This window comes from Eutrigla gurnardus (genome assembly GCF_963514095.1).
Source record: "Eutrigla gurnardus genome assembly, chromosome: 14".
NCBI lineage: Eukaryota > Metazoa > Chordata > Actinopteri > Perciformes > Triglidae > Eutrigla > Eutrigla gurnardus.
Genome location: NC_139937.1, coordinates 14,628,482 through 14,654,363, shown reverse-complemented (window position 1 = coordinate 14,654,363; position 25,882 = coordinate 14,628,482). Strand labels below are relative to the sequence as shown.

Sequence of the window (25,882 nt, the reverse complement as noted above, 5' to 3'; positions counted from 1 at the left end):
TTGCAATGTACACGGTACGAAGACCCTCACGCATGCACACGCATGTTGTTTCCACTGACTTAAATTAATTTGCTTTAGACTTACCCTAGTTAGTACCCTAACCAGCCAAAAAAACTAACCAAACATAATTTGTATCTACTGTAATACAAGCAGGTGTGTGGTATAGTATGTATTTATGATAATACGCACACACACACACACACACACACGCACACACACACAAACCCCTCTGTTGAATGCGCTGCTCTCTTGTCCCCCTGCAGTTACAACATGGAATACTCTACTTCTCTTCTGTCTACATAAGTGCTGTCATTACTCTTCTCTGGGGACCACCGACTCTTAATTATTCAGGAGGAAAAAGCTTTTAAAAGATTCCCGCTTCAATCTGCCGGGACACACACATGCTCTGAGCACCCTCGTCAACATGTAACATACGAACACGCGTGTTTAGTCGGTCCATTTACAATTTTAACAACACATCACAGGCGATACATCCCACATCAAAGCTCATACACACACATACATTTTGAAGGTGAAGAAAATGTCAAAGCATATGCGTCACATTGACAGATTACCAAGCAAGTACAAAATTAGCTTCCTCCATGCTGTTTGCTTATTGCATTGGCTGGACTAAGTTAGCGTCTTTTTTTTTTTGGTTTCACAGCTGGAATTGTCAAGAGGGTCATGCAAAAACAGATGAAAAACTAGTCCAGTACTAAGAATGCAATCAAGCAGCTACACACACACACACACAAACACACACACACACACACACACACACATTCACCATCCAAACCATAAACACCACCACCATAAGCACTTTATTTAAGTCTGTATAAACACAGCCAAGTACAATTCTATCATAAGAATATCAAAACCCTGATTTGTCATGACAAGGTGGGATCTGCAGAAGAAATCAGTTAATCTTATAAGCCGCTGGTTGTCATGACGGTGAACATGGAATTAATAGTTCAACCTGAACCTGATAGGAGGCGGCGGGATTATCAAGAGATTAGAATGGAGTTGACTGAAGTCGCTCATCTTTCTTTGGCTTCTTCTGTCATCCCACTCACCTCACTGCTCACATGTCTACATTGGGTAATGTCTCCTTTTAGGTGCCATGTAAATGTGAAATAATTTAACCATATGACCCTAGTTTGAATGCCTTGTTGCATCTTCTGTCTAGCTTCAGATTTCTTGTGTCATCGTTCCGTTTTGCGATAGATTTAAAATTACAAAACAGTGGGAAATAGTCATGTGTTTAGTCTGCAGCCGATCAGCCCGCTGAGAATAAAGACGAGTCATGAGGTATGAGAAGGATTAGGATGAGGGTTACCCCCACATGCTCACTCACTACTGCACACAATGCGTACATTCACATAGATTAATAGAACTTTACTGAGTGCAAAATGGTCTTGTTTGGTTTCATTCTTACAGTTAGTTGGAGTAAAAACTAGAATGTTCCTTACTGAAGTGTTGAAGAAGATGGAAATACTAACTAGTAAAGTGCCTCAAGTTTCCACCTTTTTCACCAAGACAAGTTCCTCATTGGTTTAAAATCCTTCTTGGTAATAAATCAGTTTCTGTTTCTGACCACTGAATCTGAGTCAAAACATTGTGTTTCAAGTTGTTATACAACCACATTATTGATATATTCAGTCAATAAAAATGTGCTGTTTTTTTTTATTTATGAAAATAATGAATGCTTTTTAATTATTACTGACTAAGGTTGGGGTTTCAGTAGCATTTTATGAAATCCAAACATTTACATCCCTTATTGAATTTATCCAGCTTCAGCCCAGTCACCAGAAACCTTTTAGCATTGTTTCTGCAATCCAAGAATACGTTTCTGAACCAATTATATGTACACATAGTTAACAACCAATTATCTGACAATAGCAACGTGCTTTCCTATGCTATGACAAGAATTTGTAGACGAAGCATGAAGTTGTTTAATGTTACGCATTTAGCTTCTGGATAGTTGGCTAGCTAACGTTAGCTAGCTAAGCTTACGATCTAGAAACGTCTTCCATCCAGTGAACATTGAGATCTGCATTCTGCTGTATTAAGTGCAGTTTCCTAGTTATCATCGTTCCTTTCACTACTCATCAAGTTAATGGTTGTGTCATGACAAACGAAACAGGAAGTGACACCCTTGCCTAATGTTGTTGTCCGAGCTGAGCTTAAGTGATGTTGCTACGTTCAAAACAATGTGACCAAACTATGAAAAAAAGACCCAAGTTGTAACGCACACACAACAAATCCCTCGATCCTCCTGAAACAATGAAACCTTTCATTTGTTATTCAAGGAACCGCATAACTGAGCTGGCCTTTAACACCAACACGCCATGTGCACCGTAGCAGAGTTGACAATGAGGACAGAGCGAGAGCAGCTGCACTCAGCTCACAGCGTTACTTCCATAGTGGTAATTACACAGACTGTACCACAGTATTGCGTAGCCAGGGGTGGATGGAGGTATAGAAGGAGGAGGGGGATGGGACATCGGATACAGGACATAAGAGCAAATAAGTGGAACGAGAAGGGAGTGAGGGGAGGCAGGAGGGACATGGTGAGAGGAGGAGGCATCGGAGTAGGACGGGCTCTGATGTAACACAGTGTGTATGTGCAGGGGGCGGGGCTTGTGTGAAGAGGGAGGCCGATGGGGATAGAGAGGATTGTCAGCATCACTGTTAATCTGCCTATCAAAAGTGTAGCAGGCAGAGCTCTACTCTGCTGCCTTCTCTCTTTCTGTCCAGCTCCTCTTTGTTCCTCCTTCTTCTTCTTCTTCTTCTTCTTCTTCTTCTTCTTCTTCTTCTTCACCGTCAGCCTCTCCTCACTCTGGCTCTATCACCCTCCCCTTGGCGTTCTCGGTCACTTGCCGTGGTAGTATCGGTGCTGGGACGTCAGCCTGGGTTTCTCCCATCACCTCTCTGTCTGTTTCTCTCTGGATGGTGGACATGAAATCCAGCAGGACTCCCAACAAGTCAACAGGGGTTGTATGCCAGGCCAGCAACGTGAGTGTGGAATCACAACTGTGTGTGTGCGTGTGTGTGTGTTGTGATATTAGTTCATAATTTTGTTCTATTAGTTTGATAAATTACAGAGTGTGTGTGATGTGGTGATGTGTGTAAGTGGCAGGGTCAGCAGACGGTTGAAACGGCCCAGCCATTTACAACTTTTAATGAACTTCCTGGATCTGGGTATCGGAGAGGAACTGGACACACAGATAACAAAATGTGTGTGTGTGTGTGTGTGTGTGTGTGTGTGTGTAAGAGAGATTATGTGTGTGTGTGTCAGTCTTTCATAACCTCAAAGTAAACCAGATAGTTAATTAATTATTTAATAGAAATATATTCCTATTTTAGATTACAGGCTTAAAGGAGCAGTCTGACAGCAGTCAGTACACTTGTCTTACCCAAAGTCACTGTCTTCTGAACACAGTGATACTGCTTGTCAAAATCCAAAATGATAAAGCTTGGTTATCGGCTCTAAGCTTCAAACTGTGAAGCTCCATGAGCTCATCCAGTATCAGTTTTGCAAGTCAATTTCCGCTCATTGCTTGCACAAACTTGCATTCTCTCTACTGGCCATCAGGGGGAGACTCCTCTGGTTGCAAAAATAAGTCATATTGTATTGAAGTCTATGAGAAACTGACCCAACTTCAGTAAACATTGTAAACTTCTCACTTGATTTATAATTTATTACGGTTAACTTTAAACAAAGTAGTCTTGATTACTAGTTCAAAGTCTTCTTCAATACAGCATTTAATAAATGATGGTCCCATGGCCATTATGGTTGAATAGACAATGAAGCAGGGTATGCTTTATGGGGTAACCTTGTGTTTTATATGTTGCTATCAGTCTGTGTCAGCTAATGCCCTAAAAAGCCTTCTGTTCAAGTGACAAAAACTTCCCAGCCATAGTAATAATGAGTGGTGAAAAGGAAGAAGTCAGGATGGGCCAACAAAACTCCCGTTGTTGTCTGTTTTAAACAGTCAAACAACCCTGTGGTTATTATTGTAACCATGGTGATGATGCTGTTTTACTGCCAGACTGGTAGGACATTATACACACACTCTGAGTGTTTATTTATATGCTTAAACTTGTGATAATACAGTGCCTGTCCTAAAGAACCTCGTGGTCCATCAGAACTGCCAGGAAATGTTTAATTCAAGCAAACACAACAAGCACACACATGATTTCCACTGTTGATTCCTTTATATATTCTTTTTCTGTTGTGGCAAGCGTCAATATTACGGGTAATTTGGAGTTTTTCCACTCAATCAAGATCCACAAATGGTATCTTAACTGTGTGCACGTACTAACAGAATGCAATGTGCATTATTCATGATGAAGATTACTGGTGCATAGTTACTCAAGTTTGCCATTTCTATATCTGACAGTCAGGCAGTCCTTTTCTTTTAGTTACAACTCACAGTCATTTATTATTCATATTTAATATCAGAGTACTTAAAAGTGTCTATTTGACATTTTTATTCAATTTAATTTAACAATAAGTTGTGCACAGTTTATTAATGCCTAAAAAAGGGCTTCAATATTGAGTGTAACACATCATTACCTGTTTTCCCTCCTTGTTTTCGACCACCACCATCGCCCTTTTCATTTTTTCTCACTTTTTATACTACGTGAGTTGTTCTGTAGGGTATGTAACAGTTATTTACCCAACTGAACCAAACTGTTTTGGACATAAATGTGATATCTACAATTCTGCAAGACCAGTTTCACCTGATGCAATTCCCTCCTGTGTACAGGAAGTAGTGTGTACATTCATTCAGAGCAACCACAATTCTGATGTTTCACTTTTCTCATTGGTGAAATTTTATCACTGAATTTGCTAAATTATTTTTCCTGCCTACAATTTTGGGTTCCCATGCATGATTTGGATCATACATTTACAGAATTATTGTTTTTCACGCACAATTTGCTTTTTCACCAAAAAAGACAAGCAACAGTTTGTTTAAGTCATAGGTTGTTGTGTTCAAATGTTAATATGTGTTGTGCATCAGAGGGAATCCCAGCAGTAGGATAGAATCATGAGGAGGCCGCTACGATAAAACATCTTCATTTATTTTTATACGTGAAGAACTTCATAAAACTGGGTCTTACCAAACTCACTAATTCACAGCTGTCTGCCTGAACTAAACTCTGCTTCCACACCTTACAGTGTTAAACAAAGGAAATCACCAAGTGTAATGGGATGTTGTTTGAGGTCCCCTGTATGCGGTGGGCCTGGCTGCTCCTTCTTACATTATGCATTAGCAAACAATAAGAGTACGACTCTCTTTCGCCTCAGCTGCTGCAGATGGAGGATCTAAGTAGCTGCAGAGTGCTGGAAGGCTGGACAAGGAAAGTCATGATGGACTCAGGAATCTTAGCATCCAGCAGGTTTTCACCAAAAGAAGAAAAGAAAAGAAAATCACATTTAAATTGAAATGCTACAGTTTCCTCTTTTAATGTCAGACCCTTGAAACGTAGTCTTTGCCGTTTTCATTCAGGTAGAATAGTTTTAGGCAACAGAATAGTATTGTTAGTATTTCGTCTTTCTGGCTTTATTAATACATATTTGTTTCTCTGCCACCAGGGACAGCAGCAGAGCCAAACCAGCAGCCCAGAAAGCCTGGATCTCACCGATGAGACCACCGACACAGAGGACAATGAGGAGGAGGACCTGGGGGTTCTGGATGACCAGCGAAGCATCATGCTTCACCTTCTGTCCCAGCTCAAACTGGGCATGGACCTCACAAGGGTAAGACTTCCGTCTTCAACGTTAGGTTTAAGCAGTATGAGAAAAGACCACTTTCTAGAGAAAGCACCAGTCTAAGCTGTGTTTTATGGGTCATCAATGTACTTTTAATTTGTCAAGTATTTAATTAACAAGAGTATAAAACCATGTGGTTATTTCAGGCATATTTTACTAGTCATGCATTTAATTACAAGAAAACATGCTATATTGTGATATATATATTTATATATGCAGGGTTGTTAGGGTTACTTTAAAAAGTCAGTTTCCTTCATTACATTCAGTGTCTTTTCAAAATAAACTGCTGTGTTGAGAGGAAATGTACAGTTTCCACTCGCTGCATGCATTCTCTTTTCAACTTAAATTTAAACAACATAGGTTTACTTAATTTTTACCTACATTGCAAAACTACTTGGTTAGGTTCAGGCAACAAAAGTGTTTGTTGAAGGTACAAAATGCTATGCATGGAACGATATGAAAATGTAATAAATCGCTGTGATTCACGATATAATCCTGAAATCAAAATATGCTTAGGATTTTTAAAAATGGCACTAAAAATATCACTTTACGTTTTCTTCAGAAACAGATAAGACACGCATCTTTTTTTTGTGAAAAAACATTCAAATAATCTTAAATAAGATTATCATAATTCATAAGGTATCCCCGTATAAATACATTTTTAAAACATCTTCTTTCTTGTATGTTTTAAAACAGGGCTCTATTGTTCACTTCTCTACCATGATAGCGAGCTAGACAGCTTTTTCAAATCACTCATGACGTCATTTACAGTTATCCTTAAAATGGAATTCACCACAATCAACTTATTGTGTGTTTTTTATCACAATCAATAAAACAAATCCTATTTCCATCTGTAGTTTCCACCGGTGTACCGTGGTAACACTAGTGTCTATATTTATAGCGTTAAATAAAACACAAGGTCTATGTTGTCTGTTTTGTGGTATTTGGTTTGAGTTAGCAGTCAGATGTCTTCTGCTCATGTGATCGTGGTGACTCTTTCAGACCAGTGAGCTCAATCTGATTACTGATGGACCAGTGCTCTGGATCACAGGGATAATGTGCTGATAACAGAAGGGGATTCTGACCTCGAATACCTGAGAGGGGTGGGGGGGGGGGGCTTCCGCGTGATCCAACTCAGTCGATAGAACCACATTATTCATCCACTCGTTCAGACACAGGCGACCATCTGCCCGTCTATCACGTCCATCCATCCATCCCTTTATCATCAACCATTTCCTCACTCCATGTCCATATTGATCAGCGGCATGATCGGTCGGCTACAGGGATCGACGTTCTGACTTTTTGCCCTCCGGTGTGGGGAAAGCTGGATGGATGAGTCTCTGCAAATGACAAAGTACAGTGACATTAAACCGTAGCTTACCATTGAAGCTGTTGGTTGACCTCCGGTACATTTTGGCCCGTTTCAGTCCACTCCTAACGTCCGTGAGGCAAGGACAGCGATCACTATCGATTCCACTGCTGCCTAAAACACACATGCAGCTGTCTGTCATACAACCTTCTGCCCGAGTTACCATCATGCAACTAAAAAAGTGGTTGAGGGATGAGATGATTCAGTTTTCCCTCGAAACATAATTGACAATTCATTTTCCTTTTATGGTAAGGTCTTTTTTTAGAAGACCAGGCTGGTATATGACCTGCTCTAAACAAAGAGACAGTGTAGATAAACAATTTTTTTTTTTTGTTCAGAACACACAAGAATCATCAGCTGTCCATTTTCAAGTTTCAAGCCAAAAAACTGTAGGACACGTCTTTGCAGTCTAATCTTCGTTAGTAGTTGTGATAATAAGTCATAATTTTGATGACAATTTGAATGTTTCATCATGTTTAGACTATGTTTTTGACTTTCATATGAATGCTTTTTTGCTTAAGAATCCAGCAAAAAAAAAAAACATACCTTGTTGTTGTTGTGGTCTCTGTCAGGTGGTGCTGCCTACCTTTATCCTGGAGAAGCGCTCCCTACTCGAGATGTACGCCAACTTCATGGCTCATCCCGACATGTTCCTCTCCATCACCTCCGGCTGCACGCCGGAGGAGCGCATCGTCCGCTTCGTGGAGTATTACCTGACGGCCTTCCACGAGGGCCGGAAGGGCGCCGTCGCCAAGAAGCCCTACAACCCGATCCTGGGTGAGAACTTCCAATGTTCCTGGCATGTGCCTCGAGACCGCGTGAGACCTCTCAGGACTACCAACTGTACGGGTCCCAACGCGGCACCCACGGCCACTTCTACCGTCCCCGGGTCCCCACAGAGGGGGACGGACGGCAGCAGGAGGAAAAACTCAGACTGCTATCGTGTCCGCTTTGTGGCGGAGCAGGTGTCCCACCACCCGCCGGTGTCGGGCTTCTACTGCGAGTGCAAGGAGAAGAAGATGTGTGTCAACACTCACGTCTGGACCAAGAGCAAGTTCATGGGCATGTCTGTTGGAGTCTCCATGGTGGGCGAGGGTAAGAGAGCATCTAGTTTGTTTTAAAAAAGGAGTGCATGATTGATTTCCAGAGGAATGCAATGATTTGATATTTTCCTGACCTAAAAAAAGCTGCTTTTCCAGTTGTTTGGGTGTTGCCATGGTGGCACCACATCCACACGTCTGTGCATCTCCAAAATCCTCAAAAGTCAGTGAAAACATAATCATTTATTGATAGATAATTCAAACTATTCATTTGCAAACATACATGCAAATTCATGAGTTGAGAATGCTTTCTTCTTTATTATACATATAATAAAATCATGGCCAGGTAGTCTTCCTTCCCACTTCCCTTCTGTTCCAACTGGGTTTGCTGTGAAGTTTAATTTGTGGTGTGTATTTCTGGAGTGCATGTTGGATGAATCAGAAACAGCACAGTGTGCTTAGTCAGAGGAGAGAGTTTGTGACTAAGTGTTTTTAATTAGTTTCGGTTTTCCACCTCCAATGCAGAGCAGCATAAAGCCACTTCCTTCAATGTTGTCCGATGCAGAGTCCCAGACCAGGTTCTGTGTCTGTCAGACGGTCTGAAGGGGGTTCTACTAGATCAGCAGAGCTCCGAGCAATAACGTTATCCACAGTAGACTAGGGTGGGGAGGTTTTGTTCTCTAATTATTATAACTTATTATCATTGAATCAAAACTGTATTGTTGGAATATTCTAATTTTTTCTCTAAATATTATGATTTATTCTCATTAAATCAAAACTTAATTGTCATAATCCCCGGGAGGGCATCCAGACATCCAAGTCAGAGGTCATTTTCAGCTCATTGGAATGTTTGACAGAAAACCTCAGCAATTTCATAATAATGTTGGATGAAATAAGTGAATATCCGTATCCGAATACCAGGAGACATTTTTGGATGATTATCAAAAGAAGTTTTACAAAACAATGACAAATGAAAACTAAAAATGTCAGAGCATTCTGCTTTCAGATGAATTGAAATGGATAATTGTTACCGCAATCTGCCATCCACAGCTGTTTACAGTCTGTGTCAGGCTTCTTTCGCTGATTAAATCCCTACAGCCCTCTGACACAGCAGCGTTCATATGTGCTCCATCTGCAGCCTCTAATTGGGAAAATGTTTCACTACGCATGTTTATATTTTGTGGTTACCTTGATTACATCTTACGCAACCAACGGCCGGATGCTGCTGTGACACAACTACACAGACATCCGTGCATTCAATCAGCTGGCGTGAAATCTGTTCCTCAGTGTAGGAGAAGTGACACCCTGAGGATGTATGGAGGTCACGCCCCCTTCCACTGGACCACCATGGGACCTTAATTTGAAAAAATATGCAAGGTAGTCAGCTGCAAGAGACAAATATTTACTTGATCCCATTTGAATTGTAGCGTGAAGCACACATATGATCTTTGTCATTTTAAAAGAGAATTTTCCATGTCAAGAAAGTCTCATTTTGTAGTAAAACTGTCCAAGTGCAAGACTGAAAACACACTGAAAATACGTAATTAGAAAAACTGCACAACTGAGATTTTTTTTTACTTAAAAATATATCTTTTGAAATTGACGAACATCATGTTTTTCCAAAATAAGATCCCATGGGATACACTGGATGGGGCGTGGCCTCTTTATTGGATGTCCAACGTTCACAGTGACAAATCCTCACCAAATTCACCTCAAATCACTGTCTCCCAACAATCCTTCATTTCAGGCAAGAAATGGAAAACTGTCGGCTTATACAGTCATGACAGTTAGCTATGATAGCTAACTATTGGTAGCAGTAACATTTAAGCATCACCAAATTTAACTGAACTAAACCTCATGACAACTTTACTACAACATAATGTAATAGGATATAATATAATAAGGCAACCAGCAAAATAGTGTTACTTATTTTATTAATGTGCTGGCTTGGTGTGTGTGTGCGTGTGTGTGTGTGTGTGTGTGTGTGTGTGTGTGTGTGTGTGTGTGTGTGTGTGTGTGTGTGTGTGTGTCAGTGTAGTGGCTGTAGCCTTGGGCCAGTGAGGACTAGCTGTAATTAGGCCAGCAGTAAACCTTCATTAGCAGGGACCTCCATCACTCCTCGTTGCCATATTTTACTTTTAGAAAAATGCAAAAGTTGGAACGTCTATATGCAGGACAGAGTTGGCTTGTTGGTGGTATAAATACTTAGGTTCATCCAGTGGAAGATCTTAATGATGCTGTGGACCTTTACGACACCGTTGGATTCAGTGGACTGATCAAGGAGTTTAAGAGGGAAAGTGAAGAATTTAAAATAGACAGCACTCCACAAAGGAAACCTCCAATACAGAGAACAAAACATACAAGGAATGCTTGATTTTAGATGTAGATGGGTGACAATCAGGTCGTCTATATCTCAGAATACCTACATTCTCAGAGGCTCATGGCTCATTGCACTCCTCTCTCTCTGTGGCGTACAGTACACAGTCACCTCATGGTCTCCTTGACCAGTACCGATCAGGACATGCTGCCCCTGTAGTCCTTTATGTCTCCTCTAAATACTGTTTTATGTGATACAGCCCAGAGACACTCTGCCTTCACTCCTTCAACCAGGAGATTAAAGCACACCTTAGTGTCTCTCCCCGAGCAAACGGAATCAACTAATTATGACATAAGACATGACATGTTTTCTGCTCGTGGGTCTTTCAGATGAGGAAGTGTGCGTACATGTCAGGTCCATATGTGTGTGACTTAGGCAAACAGATGTATATATGTGTTAGACCTGGGCCCATGGCAGCACGGGCACAGGACAGCTGTCTGTTATATAAGAGGCAGGGAGGGAGGGCTGGACAGGAGGCAGGCTACATCAGAGCCAAAGTGGGAATCTAAATAGCAACGTTACAGCATGGTTTCAGCTCCATTGATGTTGACCTCGCTAAAATACACGTTGGAAAAATAGAGACAGGAACTCAGAAGCGTGAAACCAACTTACAATGGGGATTATCATAATTAGTAGGCTCCGTCCTCCGGGGACCGTGACTGTATAAAGTACTTGTTGAGTTATTTTAATCTGGGCCAAAGTGCTGGAGTTCGCCGTCCCTAGAGCATCGCAGGGTAGCATGGCTAACACCAGTCAACAAATGGAGGGACGTCTTCTCCAAGAAGTCTGATTGTTGTTTGGATAGTGGTTGCATGACAGCACTACACAGCACCGAAAATCTGCAGCCAGAGGCAGATGGTGGCTTTTACAGCTTTGTTTATGTTGGTGGAGATAATGAAAGTCCAGTCACACTGAATCCTCTAATGCTGCCACTTTGCAACACCAAAATCAAATAATAAATCCACATAATATGACAAATGCTACATTCATCACAAGGCATTCCAAGAACATGACCAAAACCAAACTAGGTTAAAAATGTAGTAATTATTTTGATTGAATTGACACAATAACGTAATATGCAGACATTTGTATTTGGTGTTATGTAATTATTTTCCAGCAAAAATATTCTACTGGTAAAATACCTTTAGGACGACAGGTCCATAATGTAATAAATGCATGCCTCAAGTTTATTTGTTTTCAACACAGTATTTCCATTTTTCCACAAGGTTTAATGGTTTATGGTTCATGAAAAGGTTATTTGCTGTAATTTGACAGTCTCCATCAGGAAACTTTAGCCCTTTAACCAATTTTTAAACAAAGAGTCATCCTAAATTTATTTTGAAAGGGACTGTATGCTTGGTATATTTCCTGTCAACACCGAAGTTGATTTTGAAAAGAACTCCAGCTCTAACGAGCGTAACCTGATACATCATCCTCGATGTGTTCAGAACTAATAGGGACCTAGAGTGCCATAGTTCGTAGCTTAGAGACCACTGACCAAACGATGTGAGAATGATGATAAGGTTCTTCATCCATAGCAGCCTGTCTTTTAAACGTGTCCTGTTTCCCAAGGTGTGCTGTACCTGTTGGAGCATGATGAGCAGTATGTGTTCACGCTGCCCTGTGCCTACGCCCGCTCCATCCTGACCGTGCCCTGGGTGGAACTAGGGGGAAAGGTCACTATCAACTGTGCCAAGAGTGGCTACTCTGCCACCGTTGCCTTTCACACCAAACCCTTCTACGGAGGAAAAGTACACAGGTAGGCAGAGAGACGAGGCCTCTGTGTCTCTGGGCACTAGTTTTGAAGATAGACCCGAAAAACTGCTGAGGAAGTTCCCTAAACTACTTATAAACCAGTCTTTTATTGCTGAACTATGACCAAGACGCACATTTTTGCTTTTCTGATTGTGTGGAAATCTGATATTTTCACATCATTTGATGACGATCCACCACGCTAAAATGGGAGTATTTTAGGTAAAACCTGAAACTCGATATGTAGGAGTTTAGAGTGGGTTGGCTGGACTGAAGTGTAACTGAGCTGGGTATCGTCAACATAGCAACGGTAAGAAAGCAACATGATCAGATAGTGGCCGTGCTGCTTTAAGTGCAAATGTGCTTTTGCATCCTGCACCTTTAAGAGTAGAAGGTTGGACTTTGTTGGCATTCTTTGGGGAATGTTTACAAAGCCAGAGAAGCATTTATCTTTTGCAGCTGAGAGAGAGAGGTGGCTGGTGTAGGAGATGGGGTGGAGCTTTTAAAATCCGGGTGTCAGGCGCAGCGCTGATGTTGTCATGGTCAATATACTGTAGTTGTGTCAGCTGTTAGGCTGGAGGCAAAGTGATAGAAGAGACTGATACCCACTGAGGTCTAAAGGGTTTTGATGTGGAGGAATAATAAAGACAACCATTATGATGTCAGGACCATGCTGGGCCTATCTATCTGAGGCAGCAGAAAGCAATTGTGCCATTGACCAACAAAAACCTGATCTTCCCCTGCTAATTTAAAGGTACATTACTCAGATAGCATAACATGGGTTGACAACTTGCATACATTCTGCTTTTTACACAAAGATGCACAGCTGCGCACCTTCTCCTGAGTCAAACGGTTTCTCGGTGCATTTGCTGATATGCAGCCAAATGGAGTAGATGTTGACGGAGCAGAACGCTGGGAGACGGCGGAGGCAGATGTACGGTTTCTCCTGTGTGCGGTCTGCTCGCACGCTTTCACTCCGTTGCACGATCGGATCCATATCCTTAGCCGCTCCATTTTGCAGTATCCGCCGTTTTAAATAGCGACGCACCAGGTGCAGGCACATCTGGCTTTTAAAGGGAATGGGACCGTCGTGAGTGTGATAATTGTGAAGAATTGAAATGCTAAATGAGTGGATTGTTAAAGGAATGCAGACTTTGTAGTATCAACCATGGTGTGATACAATAAACCATTCACAGATTAAAAGAATGAATATGCCACTGACTTGTATTAGTCATTAAGGCATTGCCTGTAATTCATTTTGCACTTATGGTGCTTTAAGTTTCCTCCGCAGGGATCATTTTTACAATCGTTTCAACATGGTAGCTCACAATGACGGGAACGATGTCTGTGATAATGCAATGCATTAATGGGTCATAATAATGGGACGTTGAAGTGTGGCTCTGCTTGTCGATCACGATTTCTGAAGAGCTCTATGTTGATTTCTTGCAGAGTAACCGCAGAAGTAAAGCACAACCAAACAGGCAACATCGTGTGTAAGGCCCAGGGGGAGTGGAACGGCATGCTGGAGTTCACCTACAGCAATGGGGACAACAAGGTGATTGATACCTCCAAGCAGCCAATCATCAAGAAGAGGATCCAGCCTCTAGAGAAGCAGGGCCAGTATGAGTCACGGTGAGTCTCTGTGTTTCTGATTGTTACTGCGTAAGCGCTGTAGTCGAGAGACTAAACAGGCTCACGTGAAATGAGAAATTTGAAAAAGAAGATATCAGTGTCAATAGTGTGCTTGCTTCCATCAAACTCACTAGCTCTCTTGTTTAGGAGTTCACTTCAACTGACACTTCCAGGTCTTTTTGTTGTTCATTTGACAACTGTTTTCAGTGCCTCCACTTTATTTCCTTTAATATATTCCTCAAGATTCAAAGAATAGGGAAACTTTAAGTTGTAAGATAATATATGAAATCAAGTAAAAGTAAGAGACCAGGAGGAAAAGGAGTTCCTATCTTCAAATAGTGACAATTAGCAGAGGTTTGGATCTTTATAAGTGAAACAAGTGCGCTGACTGAAAAGCCTCCAATTAACACAGTATTCCCAGCTGATCGGCTCTGCCAGGAAATACACCCATGCACTTCAGACCATCAGACCAGAGCATCTCTCTTAGTTACTCGTGTCACTTCTGGTTGCAAAACAAAAAACAAGATGTAAAGCAAAAGTCGGTCGTAGGACAACATCGCAACGCGGTCAGGCGGTGGCGCTGACGTGCCTGTTTAGAGATATAGACGGCGTGCCTTATATTTATAGTGACATTTATATTATACATTTTTACAAATATGTTGATAGCTTGAGTATGATGATCTGTCTATTATTAATGATGTTGTTAGCTAGTTATCATGCTAATTGCTGCACTGAATAAATACATGATAATGAATAAATAATAACAAATAAACACCTCAAAGAAGTGGCTTCGCAAACTCCACGGTCACGAACAGGGCTTTCCACAAGGATGCTGGTAAAATGCCCACTATACCAGATGGCGAATCCATCCATGCATTATCCCGAGCACATATCATATGGGAAGTGGGTGAAACTGTTCACATTAAAGTCAAACTGTTGCACATATCTTTGAATGATGTGATTGTGTAGTGAGCTCTATTTGTCCCTGCTGCCCAGGCGCCTAAATGATGATTACTGTTGTTCTGTGTTTCCTGTTTCTGCAGGCGTCTTTGGCAGCATGTGACCGCGTCGCTGAGGGCGGGAAACATGGACGCGGCCACAGAACACAAACACAGGCTGGAAGAGAGGCAGCGCAGCGAGGGCAAACAGAGAGCTGCAACCAAAACGCCATGGAAACCACAATATTTTATCAAAGAGGTGAGCAGGAGCACACACTGTCTAGGCGGTTCAGGTTGTTTGTCTTCACAAGTTGCCAGGGTTCAGCCATGATTGATGAAACCGTGTCCACCCATGTGTGTGTGTGTGTGTGTGTGTGTGTAGGGTGAAGGCTGGGTGTATCACAACCCTCTGTGGAAAACTCACTGACCAGGAGCCTTGGAAGCAGCTGTCCAATCCCAGACAACAAGTGAGGCGATCAAGGCCGAGGGGCTGGCCGACAAAGGTGTGAGGAAAGAGAAAGAGAGAGAACAAATGGTACCAAAGCCTATCAGAGGACAATAGACGAACCTCCAGTCGTGTCCGATCAGAGAGGGTTGGGCAGTGAGGCGAGACTGATCTTACACGGGTACAGCCACTTTTGAGATTCCAGTATTCAGACAGGATGGACAGAACGGGACTTTAGACCAACCCCTGTAAACGGCTACCGCCCCGCTCACGTTTTAGTTGTTTGCACAATGTACTACACAACCGTGTCGGTCACAACTGTTTTGCACAATTCACTCCGCAGCATAGTGTAAACTGCACACGTGTGAGCAACGTGTGTGTGCGTTTGCACGAATGGACAGATACCAGGAAGCCACTTTGAAAAACGACTAGAATTTAGTCTGCACATATAGCAGAGAAAATTTTTATTTCATGTGTTGACTTTATCTTATTTATTAGTTAGAGAGCAAACAAATAAAAAAAGAAGACTTGTGTGATGAGTTTTACTGCGAAATCAAACAATGGAAAGTTAATTTTGCTGCTTTAACTTTAGCTGCCAGGTTCCCTTATTTAGTTTACCTCTTGACTTTGAGTTCTGTGCCCAAATAAGGGTGATTAAAGGAGTTCCATCGTTGCTTTTCAAGTGTGATGCTGTGTAAAAGTGGAGCTAAAATGAAAAATGCCCTTTGAACCGGTTTCCATCACATCCCCAATCATATTACATTTACATTTTGTGCACCTATTTAACAACATGTCCAAAAAAAAGTACAAAAAATATTCAGATTTTATATCAAAATCCAATATATTTTCTGCTTGGAAAAAAAATATGACGTGTGCTTACATCAGCGACTTTCTAACTTTTCCACAAGCTGCATCCGACCAAATAGGGCACAAGTAACGTTTGATATGTCTGTTGAGTGCCATTTGTAACGGATGAGCATCATAGTGCACTTTGTAGATACGTTTGTAGCGAGGATCAGCATCACTGCACCAGTGTGGTGTGAAATAATCCATTGGATAATATGGTTCTTATGGAAGTACCGGGTCAAAATGGATTATTAGTATACTTTGAATTCTGTTTTGTGGATCTAAGTGTGTGAAGTAGTTGACTTAAAGCTAAAACAAGTCCTGAATGTCCTTCAATCAAGATCACTCTGGAGTCCATGCTAACATAATTTGTTTGGGTTCACATTCATCGGGGATTTCTCTGGTGGGAAGTACTGTTGTCGTCATGGAGATCCCTTCTCCTCCACCTGACCCGTATATTGTACACAAACCTATGCAACACTGGACTGTAGACAGTAGTCTCAGGGTGGGGGTTGGGGGGACTGAACAAGCTCTGTATTTGTTTAAAATAAAACTCTTATCCACTGTCTCCTGGATTGCTGGGTGTTTCTTACCACATGGTACACGTTGAGTTCACTTCACATTTTGAAGTTACAACAACTTGTGTATGCTGCCACCTGGTGAGCAAAAGGAAACTGCACCGTTGGCAAGCGTACGGCCCAATGCCAATGTCCACACTCACGGACTCATGGGAGTTCAAGCAGGGGCTGTATGACCCACCTGGTGTATTCATCAAGCACTTATTTACATTTTGCTTACTGAAGGTTGTTTTGACAAAAACAAATAAATATATTATTTGACCAAACCCCTGGTAAGGCAGTAAAAATGTTAAAGTAAAGCCTACAATTAAAATAAATAAAATAAAATATGTTTTGGTGTCATATCAAAGCATTTAAACAATTTCAAACATTTGGAGTCCCTCACAGTCAGGGACACAAAATAAGGACAAAGCAACACGGTCCTCGTCCAACGGTTAGCAGGACGAAGGATTCTGATTGGCCACAGTCCCACCCTCACTTCCTTATTTTCAAGCAGGCTGCCGTCATGTCTGCACACAGAAATATTGCACACTTTTTACGCAATTATAAATTATATAATCATATGTTATTATACTGTAGTATTTATATTATATTATTACCATGGGATCTGATTTTTGTTCATTCTATTTTTACCATGGGACAACTTTCCAATCGCTAACTCACAGTTAATTTATCACAGATGGAGAAACAGATAACGCTCCCGATAAGCTGCCATCCTGTTTTTACACACGGCACATTTGGGTGTATGCATGAGGTTATGCATGATATTATGTAATAATAACAACCGCATGACCATATTGGGGCTTCATTTCTGTAATCAGATAAAGATGTGGCACAAACAGATTCATATTTTTAAATATTTGTCTTATTTTTTGTAATTCACAATTTCACAATTGCAAGAAAATAAAAACGTGATGGTAATGGTGTGAGTCCCGTTGTTTCAACAAGTAACTGCTGAGATGTTCTTCCTGCTGCTCATGTTACTGTCAAGCAAATGAAACCATCCTGTTGTTGGTGTTCTCATTGCTATCACCAAGATATTAACCAGGTTATTGGTTATATTATCATTGAGCTCTGGTATAAAGTTTATATTTCTTTAAACAGCCATAAAGTGAAGTGACGTCCATGCAGGCACATCTATGCGTATGGCTCCGAGCTGTTGGCTCAACACATGAGGCGAACCATGTATTGTGAGTGTGAATAGCGCTCAACAGCAGTGCGGGGGATTAGCATGAGAATGGTGTGTGAGTGCTGGAAGGCCAGGACTTCATTCCTGTTACCGCAACTCTCACCGCTGTCTCACCTCAGCCCTCTGCTCCTCCAAAACACTCAGCTGTGGCTCAGCTCGACTCTCCGCCTCTGCCGCCGCCGCCTTCCTCCGTCTGCTCGTAACCTTCCTCACCTCCTCGCTCTCGTCTTCCCCCCGCCCCCCACCCCCCAACATGGAGAAGAACCACACCTTCCTGTACTTTGCATACGGCAGCAACCTGCTGAAGGAGCGGCTCCAGCTCAGGAATCCCTCGGCGACGGTACACTGTGTGGCCAGGCTCAAGGTACAGTCTGATAGCAGGAGCATCAGCGCTCTGCCCCATATGACCTGTTACACACTACAACCTCTTAAAACCTTTTCTCCTGTTCAGGACTATAAATTGGCGTTTGGAAACCATAAAGGCCTTGCCAGTGACCGGTGGCATGGAGGTGTGGCCACCATAGAGCACAGCCCAGGGGACGAGGTGTGGGGTGTGGTGTGGAGGATGAGCATGTCTGACCTGGATTCTCTCGACAGGTAGTTTTCCCCTATCAATTTCTTTCAAGGCCTGCTTTTCCTGTGAACTGACATCTACCATGTGTGTGGGTGTGTGTGTGTGTCTGTGTGTGCGTGCGTGTGCACAGTCAAGAGAATGTGACGTTAGGTGCGTACAGTCCTGTGGAGCTATCAGTGAAGATAAAAGACCAGGAGCTCCACTGTCGTACCTACGTAATGAACAGCTGTATTTACGCCCCACCATCACCACAGTACCTACAGGTAAGACGGCTTCACCACATCCATGCTGGTGGCCTCAGAGCACGCTGTGTGTGTGTGTGTGTGTGTGTGTGTGTGTGTGTGTGTGTGTGTGTGTGTGTGTGTGTGTGTGTGTGTGTGTGTGTGTGTGTGTGTGTGTGTGTGTGAGGCTGCGAGAGCGCTGTTAAATTGTATTTGCTTTTAGTGGCAGGTGTTTCTATTATTTTGTCCAACCCATGCATATCAGTGAGTGGAGGGAGGCTACATAACATTAGAACCTCTCCGCACTGCAGTAGAACTTGCATTTTTGCTCAACTCTAAATCAGTTTGCTAACTATGGAGCAGTGTTTTGTTTAAGATTTCACTTTTGAAATGACGTCTTACTGCATGAGGGTCAGTGGGACGAGCTTTTTGATTTACAGATTTCCATTTCTGTAAGAAACCTGCCGTGACCCAACTACTTCCCTGTGATTTCTGCACACAAGAATGCAACACATCCTGGATGTTTTACATTCCCTTCAACGACATGTTGGATTTTACAGCCCAATGAGTTACTTGGGCTAAGTTATTGGGAGAAGAAAGTAAAGAGGTCAAAGAGAAAGCTATCAGGATTAGCATTTTCGTCTTGTCACATTGGAGTAAATTGCTGCACAACTTTGTCACGGTTGAATTACCAGTCACCCATGGACATTATAAATGTTTTTGCTTTATTTAATGGACCTCTGTCACTCTTTGTGACTCTTTGTGAACATGTTTAAATGCTTTTTTTTTTTGTATTAGAAAGACAAAAGAATAGGACCGTGAATCAGGTCAGGGGCATCGTCACCTATTCACTTCTACTCCATTTCTCTCTGGGAAGCTTCTGGAATATGGATCAGTCTGCTCATAGCCCTTGTCACCTGACTGGGTGATCAACAGGTCCAAACAGCCAGGACACGCCCCCCTCTGCTGTGCTACGTTTCACAGATCTGACAGCTTGTAAGCTGGAGTACCAGACAGTTCTTTGGCACATGTGAGAGCTTCAAACATGGCCGAGAGAAAGGCAGCGCGCCGAGAGCAACAGTGTGGCTTTGTGGTCACAGCTTTGTCTTCTGTGTGTATGCAAGAGTCAACCACATTGTTCCCTCTGTTGTACGAGGCCTTGTCATTGCATGAGCTGCTAGGTGTTTACGTAATTCTTTCGATAGTATTTTGGTTGTAACATACTGAACAATCCCCCTGATGTACGTGAGTGTATGGGAATGTGATGTACACTGATCCATGAAGGTCCTGACACAAGCATGTGATTTGGACAACACTTGTACAACCATTTGATTTTTTTAAATTCCAAAAACGTGGGGTCATATTCATGAAGGATCTTACCGTACCACTAAGATTCCTCCTAAATGGGATTAAATGGGACGTTGATCTCCAACTAAAATAGAAGTAATCTGTATGTGCATCCTGTGATTTTGTGTGTCAGCCTAAAGATGTTTTTTGTGAATACAGCCCCAACCTCCGGGTCCTAAAAGTGAAGCCAAGGCTGAAGTGCCAAACAGAAGTCTCATTGCATGGAAGTCTATGAGAAAATGACCCTACTTCTAACTTGATTTAATATCTCAGTAAACATTGTAAACATGAGTGTATGGTCTCAATCTCTAGTTCCAAGTCTTCTTCAATTCAGCATGAAGTTTATTTAGTAAATTATGTTCTTTTTCGAGGCGAATAGGCGATAAAGCATGTTTTACGGCGGGGCTACCTTGTCGCTAACACGCTGTTGTCCGGTCTAGGAGTTGTCCTTGTTTTCATCTTACAACTTAAAGCTTTCACATTTTTTTTTCAGTCCAAGAAACTCATTAACATTTTGATCACCTTAAAATGTCTTCTTCAGCATTTAGTTGTACTTAGCTCAACTCCTGATGTCACTTGGTTGATAAAAGCCAAGATGCCAACAACAAATTTGGGGATTCGGTTGTTATTGGTAATGAGAAAATGAGGGACTTTAGTTAAAGACATTCAATGTATTCAGCTTCATCACCCACTGCAGGTGATTGTGATGGGAGCGGAGCAGAACGGCTTGCCCAAGGACTACCAGGAGAAGCTGAGGACAATCAAAACCAACATGTATGAGGGTCCTCTACCCATGATGGCTGAACTGGAGCGAGCCAGAAGGAGGGCCAAAGAGAGGGCCAACCACCGTTCTGATGCCTGACAGTCCAGCAGAATCCAGGTCCACTTTTCACTACAGGAAAGTTCTTGTTACACTGTATTCAACCTTCTGCTGTAGCTTCTGGTCAGGAGACACCCCAGGAAGAATAGGGGCGGGAAATAATACAAATAACTCAAAGATATCAGCATGAAACGTCCCCAATTCATATACTTACATTAAGAAAAGTTTTCTGAAAATAGTTATAAATATGCAAATTATCTTATCAAATATGTGTAAATGTACACACACATTTCCAGAAATCTGAACATTGGATAAAGACCGGTTCAGAATTCTGACATAATGGAGTCAAAGGTTTTTACGGAGAGAATTTAGGAAACCTCTTTGACAACAATAAACCCGACAATACTGTCAGCAGCCATAAAAAATGTATTTACATTTTAAATATAATTTTGCATAATTCATATGAACAAACCTCTTCATAAAAACCTCCAGAATATAGATGGGACTGAAAGTGGAAAGCTTGGTCAATTCGGGCTCCCGAAGAAAAAACATTTAAAATTCCACCCATCTTGAGGACACTTCAGGTGAATAGGGTCAACAACAAAAAATAGATACCACCATGAAACTTCCCCAGTTGATTACTTTCAATAAGATCATTATTTTATATGTTACGAGTTTTGAGACTTTTAATGTTTAAATATGCAAATAAGGCATTTTTAATGCTATATTTTGTTGAATTTAGGAGAAATCTACAGGTGCAAATAGACAAGATATAAAATTAACACATAAATATGTATTTTCGGATGTTTCTCCTAGTCTTAAAGAAGAAAAACTAGTGGAAAATCTCAAAACTGACCAAGCAATGTTTTTGCCTGGGTCGTCACCCCTTCAAAGGTTCACCTTAGCTGGCTGCTTAATGTTTAACTTGTCTAACCTTAATCCCAGCAGCCTGTATGGGTCTGAGTGACCACCGTCAACCAGATCAAACTTGAGTTACCAATAAAGATGAAAAGCATAGAGGTATGAGATCCAATAGAAATGTTAAATAATATAAGTTATGTTCTTAATGGCTTCACCACAGTGCCTTAATTTGTTTATGATTGAAATACAGGCCCTCCATATTTCAATTGTTATTTCTTGTAGCGCCCCTTTGAGTCATGAACAACTAAAAACAAATACCAGCATCTTTGTACTGCTATGGGATGGTGCTACACTCATGGTGTCACTTAGTACCAATCTACTTTAACATAATTGCCAACCCCAAAAAATAGCAGGCAAATTGTTATTACCAAAATAAAGCGAGTAAGTCACCGCATGATTATTTTCATACAGTGGCTGTAATTTGTCATGAAGGAAATATGACACATTATGTTCCTCTAATGCCCTTTGAAATGTAATATTTGTGATGCTACTTGTCATTTCCCACATGGCCAACTGTAACACTATTTGAAATATACATTAAAGTGGTTCATGTCAACACGGACACAACTTCTATTTCGTCATTTAATTAAATTAAATGAAATGATAGAAATAGAACTCTGCTCAGGACTGAAATGAAGACTCTAGTCTAGACTTGATGTCATAAACGGACATTTGACCTTTTCAGTGTTCAGTTTCATTGTTTTCTCTTTCTGGTGAAGCCACCTCTAACTGTTGATTTTTGCATTTGCAACCAAGCCTTAGTGTATTAAGGGTGAGGGTTTAAGTGTCTTAAAACAGATTTACTTGGAGTATTTTCACTTTATGCAAGCGTTGATTCATAATCTCCTCACTGCTAATCTACTGGTTTGTTACCACGTTGTTTTTCAGCCATCAATCACCTCTGGAGTGCACGCAAACAAGCAGCTCTCAAACAGCCCCTTTTATGGCTGGGCTGTCTGTGGTCAGTGCTTAAATGGTTGTTGTGTACTGAAGTAGTATATATATGCTAGAGACTAGTTTCTTTTTTGGTTGATTTAATTGGCCAATATTTGCCACAGATATATGGATATCGGTGCATATGCTGTCTGATTTGAGCAATTACATTATTTTTATATTTCAAAAATGGTGTCATGACATTGCTTATCTGGCAGAGTGCACTGTTAATTCTAACAATATTACCTAAAAAAGAGAACATACAACATACAAGGCAAAGGAAGAGAACCCACCACCTCACTCAGGATCAAAATCAAGTACCAACACAAACCACCATGTTATGAACAGATGTGTTTGCCATTATAAACAGTATCACAACACAATCACAAACACGAACAAAAGCAACTCAATGTGTATTTTGGAACATAAAGCAGCAAACTTAATAAAATGCTCAGTCCAGCATTAGGCTATAGGGGGTCATGGGAAATGTGGTCCGTCCCGATTTCTAAAATAGGGCAACAAGTTAGAGGACTGGCGATCATTTGAATGCTGCTGCTCTCTCAAACACACGGTGAGTGCAGCATACAGCGTCTCACAATGAGCTGAAATAAAAGGAATACAATATTTAGGTTCTTCAGGGAAAGACAAATGTTATGTTTAACCTGTAAAAAATATCCTGCTTCCATTACATATCTTTGTTACAAGCATTTAAGGGATGCAAACGTGTGTCTGCGTACCGTATATAGCACTCGGATATACACCATGTATGCAGTATATATATAGCCTCTACATAATGACAAACCTAAGTGTTATGGTGTCTCATGCCTCTTGAATTATGTATTCAAGTTATCACTATGTTTTTGTTGTCCTTGGTTTCCAACCCTGTCTCTCTATGATGCAGGATCCAGCCCTCAACGCTGGTCCCTGGTCTGGTTTTCCTCTTCCTCTCTGTCTCCACCAGCCAGACTTTCCCCCTCATCCACCCTCTTCTTATCCATTCTCTTAGTCTGTGTCCTGCATTTAGGTCTCTCCTGTCGACCGTTACGGCAACAGCCAATGGAGAATCTCCAACTCGGCCGAACCATGGTGTACCATCATCCCTCACTCCGACCAATGGTGTAACGTCGTTAGCTGTTTCAGCATATTGTCCTGAAGTAGCAACGGTGGCCACAGGACCGTCTCTGGTTGTGGAAGTTAATCATTGGCTGTGGAGTTTGGGAAGGCCAGTTGGAATGTCTTCTTCTTTCCTGACCCTAAGCCATCATATAACACAAGAAGGTGAGGCAGGGCCTTGTTCAGGGTCAATTCCTCACTAATGTTCCACATTATTCTGGTGTTTGAACATCCCCATCTCTCTCTCTCCTGTCCCTGAGTGTTTGAAAGGCCACTCTACTGCGGAGAAGCTAGTTCTAGTTTACGGAAACAGGACGCAGGATCGGCCTCCTGAACAGTTGGGCCCTTTTGAATTCCATGTTGACAAATCATGTCTCCTCTCAGCCCCCCTCTGCTCTACAGCATCCCTCTCCAGAAACGCTCTCTTCCCTCTACACAGTTTTCCAGGCCTCTGAACCACCCAAGCGGAGCTATGATGAAAGTCCAAATAAACATAGCGTCTGAGATAGAGGGACGTAATTGGGACAGAACGTTGTCCTGTCTGTGGGGAACAAGGCAAAACAGATTCCTCTCTGCTGTGCAGCTGCAGCTCGCGTTGATCGCATCACATGGTCTCAAGCAGTGCAGAGCAGAAGGCTAAACACTGGACACTTCCATGAGGTTCCTGTCACCCAGACCAGGACCTACTGCTGTGGTCTGACGCTAGTGCCCTACTTGCTTGTTTGATTCTAGTTATTTTAAAAGCAGCCATGAGATACAGACTAACTTTAACTGCATGGACAAGTCATGCAGGGCTCTCAAGTTTTGGACTGAGTTCAGAGTGAGATTTTGGCTGAGGCAGCGGCAGGGGTGGGGGGCGGGGGTCAGATGGGGTGGAGATGCGTAAAGCCGATTAAAAACTTGTGAATCTGATAAAAGACGCATACATTTGTGCAAATAAAACATTTCTGTTGACTAGGTAACGATTGAGGTAAACAGATGTTGTGTTCGGGAACTTCCTGGAACGACTGATTCTGTCGTTCTTCTGAGGAGGATCATGGTTGTGATGCCCCTCTCGTCTCATCTTGGAGTGTGCCTCCCATTTGCAGGTCACTAATTAGTACAACTCAGCACACCTAGGCCCGTTGTGCTGAGGTTACTTAAGCTGTAGTTTCCTCAAACTAACCTTTTCTGCTGTGGCTGTCTCCATAGGCACACCATTGGTTTGGTTAGGTTTGGTTATGCTGCCATAACTTTCCCATGTTGCTGTGTTCACACTTTCCAACGCCAGCACACACCCACCTTTCACTAATGCACAACTTACACCAACTAAGTCTTGTTTAAACTTTTAAACTCCCTCTTTGTTGTGAAGATTTGAGTTAGGTCATGACATGGTTTACTGTATGTAATATTTACTGCATGAAGCCCCGTTGCCCCCCCCCCCCCTTGTTAAATCCGTTCTTGGGATTCTGAGCACCTCCTCCACAGTGTAATAATTTGACATTGTTTGACTGTCAAAATATGTTTGTTCCAACTGGAATCAAACAGCGTGACTCTTCATTCTGCATGAGGAGTCTGTCAAGAGAGATTTCTGAAACCCGGACTAATTGAGTTCTTTAAGAACTTGCTCCTTATTCAGCGGAGCTACAGTGCAGCCTTCCACCTCTTGAACCCTGATTTCCCTCTCATATTTAAAGTTGTTTTAAACTAAGAACTATTGTTTTTTTCACAGCACATAAGTGCTTTTTCATTCACTTGTTCACTTCATGAAACAAGAAACGGGTATCCTGTCATGTCGTACAGCCCAGGTTCCTAAATCCTGGCCCCCCAACAGGCACTAACATGGTCTCTTGTGTGCGGTGGACTCAACAACAGTTAAGTGGGACACAGCAAGAAACCACATGTGGGTCGTTACACAACCAGCTGCATCACCAGAGAAAGTCCTGGTGACCGGCATGGAAGTGAATCACAGTTTTATCTCACAAGCCAGTCCTTATTTTTCGTCTTATCTTTGTCTTTGTACTGTATT

At 41.9% G+C, this 25,882-nt stretch overlaps 2 protein-coding genes across 2 annotated transcripts in view; both read left to right on the top strand.

The window, feature by feature from the left end:
- Positions 1 to 16,734, top strand: part of LOC311024859 (oxysterol-binding protein-related protein 10-like) — a gene marked incomplete at its 5' end in the record, with an annotated part of 40,013 nt that extends 23,279 nt beyond the window's left edge. The window contains 6 exons of the mRNA XM_084027434.1: positions 5,603 to 5,767; positions 7,721 to 8,243; positions 12,138 to 12,324; positions 13,767 to 13,949; positions 14,993 to 15,146; positions 15,270 to 16,734. Coding sequence (XP_083883560.1) covers positions 5,603 to 5,767; positions 7,721 to 8,243; positions 12,138 to 12,324; positions 13,767 to 13,949; positions 14,993 to 15,146; positions 15,270 to 15,314 — 1,257 coding nt within the window. The 3' untranslated portion in view covers positions 15,315 to 16,734. The remainder of the gene's footprint in view (positions 1 to 5,602; positions 5,768 to 7,720; positions 8,244 to 12,137; positions 12,325 to 13,766; positions 13,950 to 14,992; positions 15,147 to 15,269) is intronic.
- A 1,464-nt stretch (positions 16,735 to 18,198) lies between these two features.
- Positions 18,199 to 22,380, top strand: ggctb (gamma-glutamylcyclotransferase b; the record flags this gene model as incomplete). Its single annotated transcript, XM_084026709.1, has 4 exons — positions 18,199 to 18,309; positions 18,397 to 18,542; positions 18,650 to 18,782; positions 20,785 to 22,380. The coding sequence occupies 4 exons, from the start codon at positions 18,199 to 18,201 to the stop codon at positions 20,947 to 20,949; spliced, it is 555 nt and encodes a 184-aa protein (XP_083882835.1). The 3' UTR covers positions 20,950 to 22,380.
- Between the last annotated feature and the right edge of the window lie 3,502 nt (positions 22,381 to 25,882).